The sequence below is a fragment of the Acipenser ruthenus genome, chromosome 8, assembly GCF_902713425.1.
Source record: "Acipenser ruthenus chromosome 8, fAciRut3.2 maternal haplotype, whole genome shotgun sequence".
NCBI classification, from domain to species: domain Eukaryota; kingdom Metazoa; phylum Chordata; class Actinopteri; order Acipenseriformes; family Acipenseridae; genus Acipenser; species Acipenser ruthenus.
The window spans coordinates 16,561,396-16,574,736 of record NC_081196.1 but is presented as its reverse complement, the minus strand read 5'-3'; the positions used below and the strand labels follow the sequence as shown (position 1 = coordinate 16,574,736).

At 35.5% G+C, this 13,341-nt stretch overlaps 2 protein-coding genes across 2 annotated transcripts in view; both read right to left on the bottom strand.

Annotated features, from left to right (window-relative positions):
- Positions 1-490: 490 nt before the first annotated feature.
- Positions 491-7,994, bottom strand: LOC117406614 (E3 ubiquitin-protein ligase TRIM62-like). Its single transcript, XM_034010769.3, has 8 exons — positions 7,654-7,994; positions 6,730-6,947; positions 5,122-5,167; positions 4,673-4,768; positions 3,777-3,998; positions 3,312-3,334; positions 3,088-3,203; positions 491-2,304 (listed from the first exon to the last, which is right to left on the bottom strand). Exons 1-8 carry the CDS (start codon positions 7,972-7,974, stop codon positions 1,778-1,780), a joined length of 1,569 nt encoding a protein of 522 aa, XP_033866660.3. The 5' UTR covers positions 7,975-7,994; the 3' UTR covers positions 491-1,777.
- A 1,623-nt stretch (positions 7,995-9,617) lies between these two features.
- LOC117407065 (FRAS1-related extracellular matrix protein 2-like) overlaps positions 9,618-13,341 on the bottom strand; it is a 95,945-nt gene continuing 92,221 nt past the window's right edge. Inside the window, exon 24 of the mRNA XM_059028616.1 lies at positions 9,618-12,929. Coding sequence (XP_058884599.1) covers positions 12,417-12,929 — 513 coding nt within the window. The 3' untranslated portion in view covers positions 9,618-12,416. The remainder of the gene's footprint in view (positions 12,930-13,341) is intronic.

Below are 13,341 nucleotides of genomic sequence, written 5' to 3'. Positions count from 1 at the left end.
TGAGAATACACTTGTCATACACAATGTGGGATTTACCCTAGAAACATATACAATTACTTACAGCTTTGCCCTAATCTAGCTAATGTAACAACCATCTAGTCTGTATATAACAATTAGAGATACACAAAATCAAGTCCAGGTTCAGAAATATTTGTAGTATTTGGGATAAATAGGTAAATAGCAACCAGCATGTTGTTTGGAAGCAGATAACTTATTTGTTGAGCTGATTGCCAGTTATGGGGTGTTGGAATGGACAGACGCAGTAGTCTGATTATGGGCATTCTTAATGGACCACCGGGGATTTATATATTGAACCACAATGAGCGGTATTGCAGTAATACTAACATTGGAGACAGTAGGATGTAAAGCATGACAAATCATATTGGGATAATACAGTGTGTTGTGTAACTCCTGCTGGACTGTGATACAGAATGGTATGTTACTGTTGATTTCAGAACCACTTACAAACAATATACTCAAGATGATTACATATATTTTTAAAAATGATTTTAATTGAGTTTAGTCTGGGGAAAGACTTATTTACAGAAAAATGTGGGTATTTCTAGTCACAAGTACTTCACTCAATATAGAAGCTCTATAAAACTTGAAAAGCAACATATTGTAGAAAGAAAAACAAACTTGTGATAATTCATCATACGATAGCTGTACGTCATACCACTCATTACAGGTCATACTGTGCAACCAGCAATCTAATGGGCGCCAAAGAAGGGCAGCTACTTACTTCAAGAGACAGCTGATGCAGGGGTCTATAACATACTATACACATAGAAATTGTACTTTAACTAACTATGGTTCCAGATTGCTGAATCACTGCTTAAAAAAATAAAAGATCACACATTAATCATACGTAGATCTCAAAATACAGCGGGATATATTCCATTGATCTAAACATAACTCTGTAAGGTTCATATTTTAATGATTTAAAAGACAGTGGTATTTAGATCTGCCTATGTTTAGATCAGTTGAATAAACCGCTATCCTGTGAAAGTTCACTGCTAGTCAAAGCATTCCTTTTGTAAAGCACCTAATAGGACAACTCTAAAGGCAGGGAATGACAACAGATATACAGTCAACATAGTAAATTGCTAATATGCAAGACAGGTGGTCTTACCTTGTAAAAATATTTACACAGGGATTCAGCTGAGTGGTCACTATAGACCCATGATTCTTCTTTGCAGGACGAGGGTTTTGACTGACATTAATATGAATTCCATACATACTGGAATGTTTAACTCTATACACACTCAGCAAACACCAAAATGTGATCGCTGACTTGACATCTCCAAGCTGAAAACAATTAAAAAGGTCTAACTAAGCAAACGACTAGTTCAACTACGTGTTCAATAACTGAGAGCTCAGCTGGAACAAAAACCATAAGACCTTGGGGTCCTGAGGACCTGGTTCCGGAAGCCCTGCTTTACACAAAGCTTTTATCGCCCTGACAACACCTGATGCTTGCAAGCCACTTTTTTGACTTGTGGTGTATTTGGGCTAATTCGATCAAGCCGATTTATCGGCTACTGGTGTTTATTGGTAAACCTTGTGGTTTGTGGAACAAAATAATTGTGGTTTTTATATTTGTTTTTCTTACTGAACAGGTATCCACAGCTTATGTAAATACAGGCATTAGGAGGAAAAGTCTGTTTTTTTCCCCCACTTGGGGAAAGTAACACAATATCTACCATCGAACACACGAGTGGTATGTGGAATGACTTTGATTATAATTAATTTTGCTGTCAGTTCTGTCTTATTTCATCTAATGGTAATGACAAATTTTCATACGACTACCAATATCATTTTTGCCAGGGCTGAAAAACGGACACACAGGGCCATCAAAGTATTGTCTAAAGGTGTAAAGATGTTTCATGAGAATAGCATCATAAAAAGACAACAGCCCTGCATCGTAGTCAAGGAACATTCCAACTCTGGAGATAGACCAGTCTTGCTTTATGAACACTCTTTGTTCATCATTGGCATACATCTCATCCTGAAGACAGATGCTCCAGTATCCATCATAAGGACTGAGATTGACATAACCTTTACGGTTGCTGTCAATATCTGTTAAACCTAGATACCAGACCCCTTTACCCTTCACATCTACTTCCCAGTAATGTTTGCCGGATGTGTATTCCGTGGTGGCCAGTACACCCAGAAAGCGGGTAAATTTCTGTGGCAAATCAGGCTCAAGCACACGGCCCCTTGATTCTTCCATGGTGGTGTTATACTCTGAAATAATGAGGTTAGGATGAGCAGTATCTTGATCAAGAATGAGATTTTCAGGAGCTGGAAAAAAGCAGAAAGAGAAGAACACATTTGCAGAAATGCATTTTCATAATGGTGCATCTATGTTAAATTACCAGAGATTATAGGAGCCTTTTAATTATATATATATAAAAAAGAAGTTTTTACAATATCAAGTTCTGAATTGTATAGTAAAAATCAGGCAAGTACAATAATTTGAATATAAATTACTGCAGTATGAATCAATAAACTAATTAAGGAATTGTATAATATATGCATAGAAATACCTTTAAAAATGCAGGTGTCAATTACTACAAATGACTCTGTTCTGCAAGTAGTTATTTTAATTATTTTAAGTCCTTCAATTACTTTTCAATTAGCTCTAATCTGGAATGAGTGAATGAATGAATGAATAAATAAATAAATAAAAACAAACTGAGGTTTAGGCATCTAGGAATGCCAAAAACCTTTAGACATGGTCTAAAATTGTACAGATTTTCAAGAAATGTTAAGCACTGTTAGGAAAACTTAGGTTTTTCAAACATACTATACAGTGCTCCCATGTTACTTTGCTAACTTATAAAGATTAGTACTTAGAATTTGATTTCAACAGGGGCTTATTATAAATTAAACAAATTCATGATTACTTGGAAAATGAAACAGGGGAGCACTTTAGGCTGTTTTCACCGTTCAACAATTGTACATAAAAATAAAAAAATTATTAAACTTCAAAATAAATAAATGTGAAAAACCAATAACTTTGGTTTACATTTACTTCCCAATGTGTAATATATTCAATAATCAACAGATTTATGTTAAAAGTACCTGGTCTTAAAACACTCAACATTCTCTTCCATAGCATGATTTGCACAGGCCCTGAAAAGTCTTCCCAGTTTGGTTCACTCGTCGATGGGTGCAGATGACTCAGGTCCTGAAGGGGTCTACGGTGGAATAAAGATATATTATTTATACAAATCAATTAAAGAAAGAAAATGTACTTTTAAAATAAAAAAGAAAGAGAAATATTATGAAACAAACAAAACACTTGCCTGGAAACAATCTTCTGCATAACCTAGAGGGTAAAAAAAAGAAAACCTGGACATTACTGTATATGTTAAGGTTTGCTTTCCTCCAATAAACTGCTAACATAATTAAATAAAATATTGATATACATGAAGGCACACTCGGTAAATGCACTCCTACAACAAAATACACCACATACAAACTGTATTCGAGTGATCACTGCATTACTTATACTGCAAGCCATATTAACTGCTCCACAGGCACCTCTAAAAGGTGTCACTTAATTTTTTTTGCCAAGCACAATTTAAGCCAAGGTATCTGTGGAATTGTTCTTAAATATTGTAGATTACTCAGCCAATCAGGTCCACAAATGTAAGCATGGCACTGGTATATACTTTTAACATGGCTTTTATGTAACAAGCTTATTTATTATGTACAATGCTTAAATGAGCATAGGTCACTACAAAATGAAAAAGAAAATACAAAAATACCTCAAAGGACGGCTGACTGAGATTGCCCTGGATTTCTGTGATCTCTTTTTCCATCTCAGTTATCAGATTTTCCAGCCTCTGGATGTTGTTTTCTACTATGGAGAGCGCTGTTTGTTCCTCACTATCTAGCTTTTCCAATAGTTCATCTTTTTCATCCAGCAGGAACTGAATAAGCTGTCCAACACTGGCCTCAATACTTTCCTTCAGCTGCAATTTCTTCATCTGTTAAAATTTACACATATTCACACACTGCCCGGAATATACAATTTTGTATTCATCTTAAACTGGTGTGTCCAATATGTAGCTGTTACTGCCCTATGCTATTAACCAAAGTACCTGTGACATGGCTTGCATCTTGCTGTTTTACGCCCCTTGTCTATGGAATTCCCTTCCACTTTGAATCTGTTCTTGCAAATAATTTGCACTGTTAGATGATGCAGTTTAATGGGCTATAGTACACATTGTAGTTGGGTGCTCTTAAAAAAGAAGTAGTCAGACCTAGTTTTTTCCATGGCATCATGACATTTACCTTGTGGAGACATCCAGTTTTCTGACATACTTCAAACTGCTAGTCTTCCGACTGTCACATTAATTACGAATTAAACACTGTTAAAGCCAAAGGTATTACAACATCTTCATTTTTACTGACTTCTAGTGACCACAGTATTCTTCACTCGCAAAATATTTTCTTGCATTGTTTTTGCAGTCACCCCATGAAACCAAAAATGTATAAAGAACATATGTCCATAGACTGACTGTGTTGAAACGACAGGAATTCTAAAGTGCTTTCCTAACAGTATCTTCACAAGCATCTTCAGTTCACAGTTTTCCCTTGCATTGAACAAAGATACTTAAAAGTCTGAATGCAGGAAACAGATAAGATTTAACCCCTGTACCTGAATATTTAAACGAGTTTCCACATCTTCGTTCTTCACTTTCGTACAATAGATTTTATCATCATTCAGGTTAGTGAGTCTACATCGAAGATCGTCCTTGACAAAATACAAAATTGGACATTTAACAACATTTATTAGATAACAGAAACTCCTTAAAGTTATCTTCAAGATTTAAAAGAAATTACAGCACCAAGTGTTTATTTTTTAAAATGTGTAAAGAGTACCAGTGTCAAAGAACTCAGAATCTGATCAGCAATAATCTCAGGGTAACATTAGGTAATTCAAGAGCAGTGCTAATCCAGGCATTGGAAACCAGTAGCTAGTATACAATAGGCCTACCTACTCCATGGGAATTGAAGTTAGGGACTTACGCTGTATTGGCCACTTAAGTAAACTGGCTATATAATCGTTCAACAAAATGGAAAAATGAACAAACTATTTGACGTTACCTTTAAGTCTTCAATAACCTCAGGCAGAGGGGCAACTTCATGATGCCTGTAAAACAAAAAATAAGCCTTCTGTTGCAGGGAAATGAGAGAAATATATCCATCATATTGTTCTCTCATCTTGAGAAATTGTTATCCAACTATGAGCCTCTTGGTACAGTGAAAGGCAACAAATGGGTTTGGCTATGGACGTGTGATCTCCTGATTAATATCTGATTACATTTTACAAACACTAGCCTTGAGGAAAATATGTATACATTTAACTTTTAAATCTATAGTTTTGATATTCTGAAAACCACCAAGAGAAGTGTATTTTTGTCTACTAATATTTCAGATTCTGTTCATTTTCTCAAATGCAATAGCACATGAGCAAAAAGACATTCTTAATGCTGAAAAATGTAATCATGTTTTTAATGCAGTGCACACATGGCTGAGTGATTGCATACTTCCAGCTCAGTTGAATAAGTTTGCTGTTCATAACTCTGAGGTTCTAATGTAGTTTTATGATATAGCAGAATTGCAAATCTTTATACTTTTGTTAGATTTAGCTAGGAATTATGAAGCATGTAATTGAAACAGGAAAGTGAAAATAGTTTTCATATTTATCTTCAATATATTAGTAGTGTATTTTACTTAGGTATTGTATTAATTTATAGCAATGTATATGACTGATTAACCTACTAAGTTTGATCTGTTGTCCGAGCAAAACAAATAAATAAATCTAGCAAAACATCAGATTTTTGTCTCCAGTTTATTATTAGAAGGGCCTGGGAATTAAGATCCAATAGAGTTGAAAGGGGCTGATGTTATTTTTAAATGAGTAACACATTGGATTTATTACAGAAATAAATATAAACATTTAGAAGTGCATATGTCTATATTTTCTTTATTTTTCATCAGATATATTTTTTTAGGAAAAATTAGCAATGAAGCCACCAGTAAGTGATGGTGGCCACACACTGCTGAGACCACCACAAAATGTGTTTGAGAACCACCGCACTAATCTATAAACACTGATCTTTCTGTAACTACTTAATGCCAGAAGTTTTTGTGGTGGTCTTGAATAATAAAATATTTTCTTCTAACAATATATCTGCAGTCAAATACAGAATAGCGCTTAAATACAAAAGTACAGTAAGAGTGTCCCAAGATATAAGGCAACTTTAACCCTTTGCTTACAATGGCTACCCGTGTTGTAAATACCAAATGTCTCCTCTCTTGCTATGTATCAACGTATTAGTCATATGGGATAAATTGTCACACTTTCAGTTTATTTTTCAGTATCACATTTATCAAACTTGGACCTGAATGTCAAGATGTGCACCATTAAAGCACAAACTACAAAGGTATGCATGATTCTTTCAGACACATTCCTGGTATGTCAATTTTGAAGAAGGGGGTTAGTTTGTGCGTGATTGATGATAATGTTAGTTACAGAATACTGTTTTCCTAAAAAAACAAACCAAAAAAAACTAAAAACAGGACAGGGTGCAGTCCAAGTCACGTCTCCAACAAAATAGGTATCTTTATCTGGATGCAAAATTGACTTCGTTTTTTAAATTATTATTACTTAAACCATTATACGTAAACAACACTTGCACTAAAGCTTACTTGTGAGCTCTGGATTCCCGGCATATCACGCAAATGAGCTTGTTGTCTGTCTTGCAGAAAAGCTTAAGCTCTTCACGGTGTTTTTCACATCGTCCTTCCTCCTTGGGCTGGGGTACGGCTGCTTTGGTTTGTTTGGGTTTAAAGTATTCCAGGTCATCTAGCTTGTCCACCAAGTTCCGAACCAAATAATTCTTGGTGAAACTCATGCTGGGAAAGGACTGACGGTGTGATTTGAAAGAAAAACAAAAGCTGTCAATAATGTGTTTATTTAAATTTCACACAGAATGCACTAATAAAAACATCATATTGTCAATGTAACGGGATGTCGGCTAACGAGCAAGAGTGACGCAATGGATCCAGTTAGTTTTTTCAAAGATGAAAGTTTTTCACCTAGGTAAATATTATTATTTGTTTATTTAGCAGACGCCTTTATCCAAGGCGACTTACAGAGACTAGGGTGTGTGAACTGTGCATCAGCTGCAGAGTCACTTACAACTACGTCTCACCCGAAAGACGGAGCACAAGGAGGTTAAGTAAGTGACTTGCTCAGGGTCACACAATGAGTCAGTGGCTGGGATTTGAACCGTTGACCTCCTGGTTAATAAGCCCGTTTATTTAACCACTTTAACCACTGGACCACACAGCCTAAATTACTGCTCAACGCTTTTTCTCATTAACATTCTTGTATTTTCTGCTAGGAATTCCAATCAAATGTACAAAGTTAGAATGCTGGTGTTAAAATCAAACGTACGCTAATGAAAAGAAATGTCGAACTTTACACGGACCGACATACTTTATAGATTATCTAAATAATCAATCAATCTCTTCCTCTCCCTCTCCCTCTCTCTCTCTATATATTTCGGATGTGATCATTGAAACCATATACATTTTACAGCATTTGTTTGTGATGCAGGAAGTACGTACCCGTCTGCACTCAGGGCACTTGTAACCCTGGCCATTGCTGCCATTCTCCTGCCAGTGAATGAGAATGCAATCTCTACAGAAATTGTGTCCGCATTGTAAAATAACAGGATCGTCAAAAAAGTCAAGGCAAATTGCACAAATCAATTCTTTCTGAAGTTCCCCTGTCTCTCCCGAAGCCGCTGCAGCCATGATAAACACCTCACCCCGTGCTGACAAACAGGAAGTGAACAGCATGTGTGGAATTGTGGGATTGCTTCGACTAGCGGGAGAAAACAGCCTGGCAGAGCATCCAACCGGGTTAGCGGCAGACCTCAACGTCATCAAGCGGAGCCGTACTATGGTATGTGCTATGCGTCAAAGCACATTAACATTTTTAAAATTATTTTTAGAGCGCATTCCATCTATACATGTAGATAATTAGTGCCCTCTGTCTGTAGCCATTAGTCTCTTTTTTTTTCAATATCGTCTTTATGATTTATCATTTATAATATTCCTGTTTCCGTAATATATTAAGTTATTGTGTTTTCTCTTTCTCATCTCCCTTCCTCTTTCACTTTTCCCAACAAGCTATTAATTCTTAGGTCATATATCCCAGGTTCATCAACGTCCTCTTCAAGTTCTGTCTTTGTTCTTCAAATTTCACACTATTGCATAATGCGCCGCCGTGTCTGGAATTTTACACTTCTCATATATCACTGTTGTATTTATCGACTCTAAATAAATGATCATTCAAAGCAGTATGTCCAATCCTTAACCTATCCAAAGACCTTTCCTCTTTCCTGACCGACTCCTTATTTAACCAACTATTGTTAACGTCTTTCTGAATATTTTCTGAATATTCAAAACCTTCCTTTTATACTTTTATCCCATCTCTCCTGCCATTCTTTTACTATTGTGTTTTTTTTGTTTTTTTTTACAAAAACTTCCATTTCCCGAGATCCCGGAGCAATCACCATATCAAACTTCTCCCTTTTAAACCCATGTTTTGCTGCTAGATCTACCATTTCATTGCCCAGCATTACAGAATGCCCAGGAATCCATATTAACCTAACTTCAATCCCCTTTATTGTACAATCCTTGTATCTTTAACATTAACATTGTTGCAGCACCGGGTCAAAGCAAATCGAAACATGATTAATTACATATGAAAGATCTACATGCAAATTCTATGAACAACATTTACTTTAAGAAAACGTGTTCATATTCTTTATCTTAAACCAATGCAGCCATTCATTTTAATTCTAAAAAAAAGCTTTATTAGGTAAACTCGGCTGGTATTAGCAAAGAAAAAAATAATCTTGTGTAAATAAAAAGAATGCAAAACTTGTGTCATCCTCTTTTGGTCGGTGCTTTGCAGAGGGGAGGGGTCTACTTGTGATTTGTGATTTAAAAAAGAAAGAGTTAGAGAAAGCTGCTGCATATGTAAACATGTGCCTTTTGTTGATACTAAAGGTTTTGTATTAATTTGTGTGTGTGTGTGTGTGTGTAATAAAACTAGCAAGAAGTTCTTGCAAGTCTAAATAGAGAAAAAAACCTAGCCTGGGTACCAGGAATATCTTGTTAGCCTTTAACTACACTTGAGTAGGCAGGGACACTTTACACAGGTATAAACACTTGGAAAATGTTAAATGTAATCTGTCTTTGTAAGTGTTATTTCATTATTTACAATCTTTGCCTTTGCTTAATTTATCATCAATAGCTATTTACTGTATTAGTTTTGCATACATCTGATGCACTAATTATCCAATTGTTATGAGACTTAGCACAAGTGTATCAATACAGGGATAAGGCACCCATGTCTGTTCAACTGTCAATATTTTTACATAACAAAGTGTGTGATAAAAACCCTTTTTGAGACTATCAGTCAGTCATTGGCAAAAGACTTTAAGACATACTGCAGGAGGTTCAATAAAATGTTTTACATAGCATCTGCTCTGTCTCATAAAGAAAACAATATGAACTGCTTGTATGGAAAAAAAGTTTATTTTTTTATTTTTTATTGCAGACCACAATCAGTTTGTGCTTGGAGGTCCATGTTACAAATAATTACAGTACATATTCAGCATCGTAACACTGACCACTCCCCAAAACAGCCAAACAAATATTCCTGTTTTAAATATATATATTTTTATACATAATATGAGAAACAAAAATGTGTAAAAGACTTACAAAAACTACCAGATATTACAGAAACGGACCTAAACACACGTATCAGGGTTAAATATATTTGAGTATGAAAACAAAACCAAAAGAAAAAAAAAAATGACAGTGTCTCAAGTACTTACAATAATGAAATGCTAAAATGTATAACTATTTTATACTATGAATACAAATGGTTATAATGTACTGAAGATTGCATAGCACTCCTATTTCTTAATAGGAAATGTGACATGTTATGCAAAGACACATTTAATACACAAGATGCCCCAAACGCCAATAATAAAACAGTAAATATATATATTTTAAAACATACTTGCTAACGACTGCTACTTGGGAAACTACTTCAAAGCATTTCATGAGAATTTGTCTACAAATGTAAAACAGTGGCTTAAACAGAGAGAATACTTCTTAATTTACATTTCAGGACTAATTTAGCAGTATAACACAGCTGTAAATTCCATTTCCCTTTTTTTAAGTTCACCCATACTTTAGTTAACACATCAAATACAACACCTTTTGGGCCTGTCCACAAAGCTCTAAGAACTGTTTAAACACCATTTTGATTTATTAGCTAAATGGTGCCACATTTCTTGAACTGTTTTCAGTTGATTTAGACAGGTTAATAATTTAAATCTCATTTTTCACAGCAGTGTTTAACTGAACACAAGAAAATGTTCCTTAAAATAGTCCCTAAGGTTTTGGATTCATCTGACTTACTGTTATTGTTAAGTTTCTTTCCAGTTTTGTTTCTTTACTTCAAGCAGTTGTGACACTGCTACTCAGTGTTCTGTGGACTATAGCTTTATATTGACAAAACCACTTGAAGTAAAAACTCTTCTGAATAACCTTTGTTGATCTGAAACCATGCTAACTCTCTCTGATTCAAAATGACAGGGCTACAGATAATACATATAAACTAGACCTAAATGGTCAAACTTGTACTGTCAATATACAATTGTTTTGACGAAATGTCTTAATTGGTTTCTATCTGCTTTTCTTCTTGAGTTGAGCAGATCTTTTAACCTATAGTTAGTAGGGCATCCATAATATTAAACTCTCATAAGTGGTAAAACTAAAGTTGTACCTCAGAATTAATGATTAAGGGCTTTTCTAAACTAGCAATATAAAGGGATATCTAATGGGCCTGTTACTGCATTTCAGTAGAACAGCTGTCTGGATGTTAAATCTCACGGTACACCACCAGTCACACAGCACCTGGAATCAAAGAATCAGTGCTTCATTTGTAATCACAATATTCTAGTTAATATAAAAATACCAATAAAAGAGTTTCAAAAATACAAATCCTTGGCCATATACTGTACACCTATGTCATACATACCCAGGAAAGGCACCACAGTTGTGTAATACTGTTTCTTTCAAAGCCTTACCTTGTTATGTACACAAGCCAGAGTATTCTTTACTAAGTAATTTTGCAGCAGATAATGAGGTATGAAATCCTCATACAGTTTTGCAAAAATCCATTCCTGCTTTAATACATGCACTACAACATACAATCTAGCATTGTTCTTAAAAAAAAACAAAAAGCAGCACACATGCATAAATCGTACACACAACTCAGTATATGGACTGGTATGGAAATGTAGACTGGATCTGAGCATACTGTCGCTATGCATAACTGAGAATATATCAGTGCTGCTGACTAAAGAGTATAGACTTAATGGAAAACCAATTTTTGGTTTGTTTAAGATAAGGTGCAATGATTACACATACAAATCAATGAATGTTTTTGTTACCCTGTTACAGTACATGATCTCCTCACGAGATATAAAAGTGTCCACAAAATTTGGATCTGACTTACCGGTATATCAATTGCAATGCAACAACCAAAAAAAAAAGCTAATTTAGCTGCAATTACAGTTAAGGCCACTGGATGTCACTCTAGTCTTTGAAAATAAAAAAATCCCAGGCAAACAAAATAAATTAAACTTAAGTATAAAAATCTTAAGAACTCTGACAACTTTGACACCTAAACTTACAAGTACTATAATAGGCATTACATGGCAGTATCTTAGGCTCTATCCAAAAATGAGTATTGTATTATCATAATGGTGTCAACATTATAAATGTATAACATAAATATAACAATTTATTCTTAATACTAAGTAGAGCACACATTTCTCAGATATACTGCAATTGCATATTAATGTGAAAAGAAGCACCTTCCCTTCATTGACTTTTATTCATAATCATTGCCCCTTGAACATCAGCATTGAAACAAATGAACTGATCTCCACTTCCAATGAAAAAGGAAACCATTAGCACCTATGGATAACTTTCTTTGAGGAAACTCGAAAACTAAAAAAATAAAACAAAACCTTAAGGAAAGTCAAGTGCCTCTTGACTTATTACAGTGTCAAGAGTCTTTCTATCCGTAAGAGGCAGCAATTCAAGTGTTGCACCTTTTCAAGTACAGTAGTGTCAGAGCCACATGACATGTGATGGAGGTGAAGGTAATGTTTTAAAAAATGTTTGCATTAAAGAAACAGTTACAAGTTCATTGCTTGAGGCACTTGTAAAGTTGAATTTGAAATCTCCAGTAGTCCTAGTTGTAAATGTGTATATGTATACGTGTGTGTGTGAAATCAAACTTCTGAACTGTCACTACTCTGATAACTATGTGACATCATTGGCTCTGTGCTGGCAGATCCCTTGGGTGTGTCCTTTTTCTTCGACTTCTGCCTGCGTTTCAGTAGCAGGATGATGATAACGATGAGGCAGATAGTGAGCAGCAAGCCCGCTAGCCCCCCAACTATAGTGACCAGGTTGTCCTCAGACTCTTTGTTGTGCAGCTCTCGGGGGATAATGCCTTCCTCAAAGTCTTCTCTTTGAGGATGCAGTTTCTTGTTACTGCGATCAAGTGTGATGTGCTGTATGTTGGTACCCCTGTTGTTTTCCACACCAATGTCCTGTGCGATAGCTGGAGCCCCTCTGGTGGCTCTCTTGGAACGAGGCTGCGCCACAGCATGTAGATCACGGCTCTGCACAACAGAGTGGTACTGATACTCCAGGCTCCTCTTGCCAATGCCTCGGTTAGAGTTTTCTCTTGAACGCACTGTGTAAATGGTATGGATATACCACTCCCGGCCAGCAGCTACCTACAAGACAAAACAAATGCATGTATTCATTCATTTCTATTATACATATTTGTTGTTACAGCATATTAAACAAACCCAGTAAGTTAATTTATGAGCGCCACATTGTTTTGTAATATGACCAGTTTGATTTAACTTTTAAAACGTTGGTTGAAACCAAATAGGCCACTTTTGATGCTGCTTTGCAGAAAGGTTTTATAAGTTTAAAATGTATTCTTACCATAGTCTGAGGAAAAGTAATTGGTTCATTGTGCATTAGACACATATATGCAGAGAAACCTATGAAGATCATTCATATTAAGAACTCTGAGGGAATCAGCTGTTCTTTTCAGTGGTGTTCTGCAGCAAGCTTGTAGATGGAACCCACATGGGAACACAAGGATGCAGTTTTAAAACCGTAAATGTTCCCTGTTGG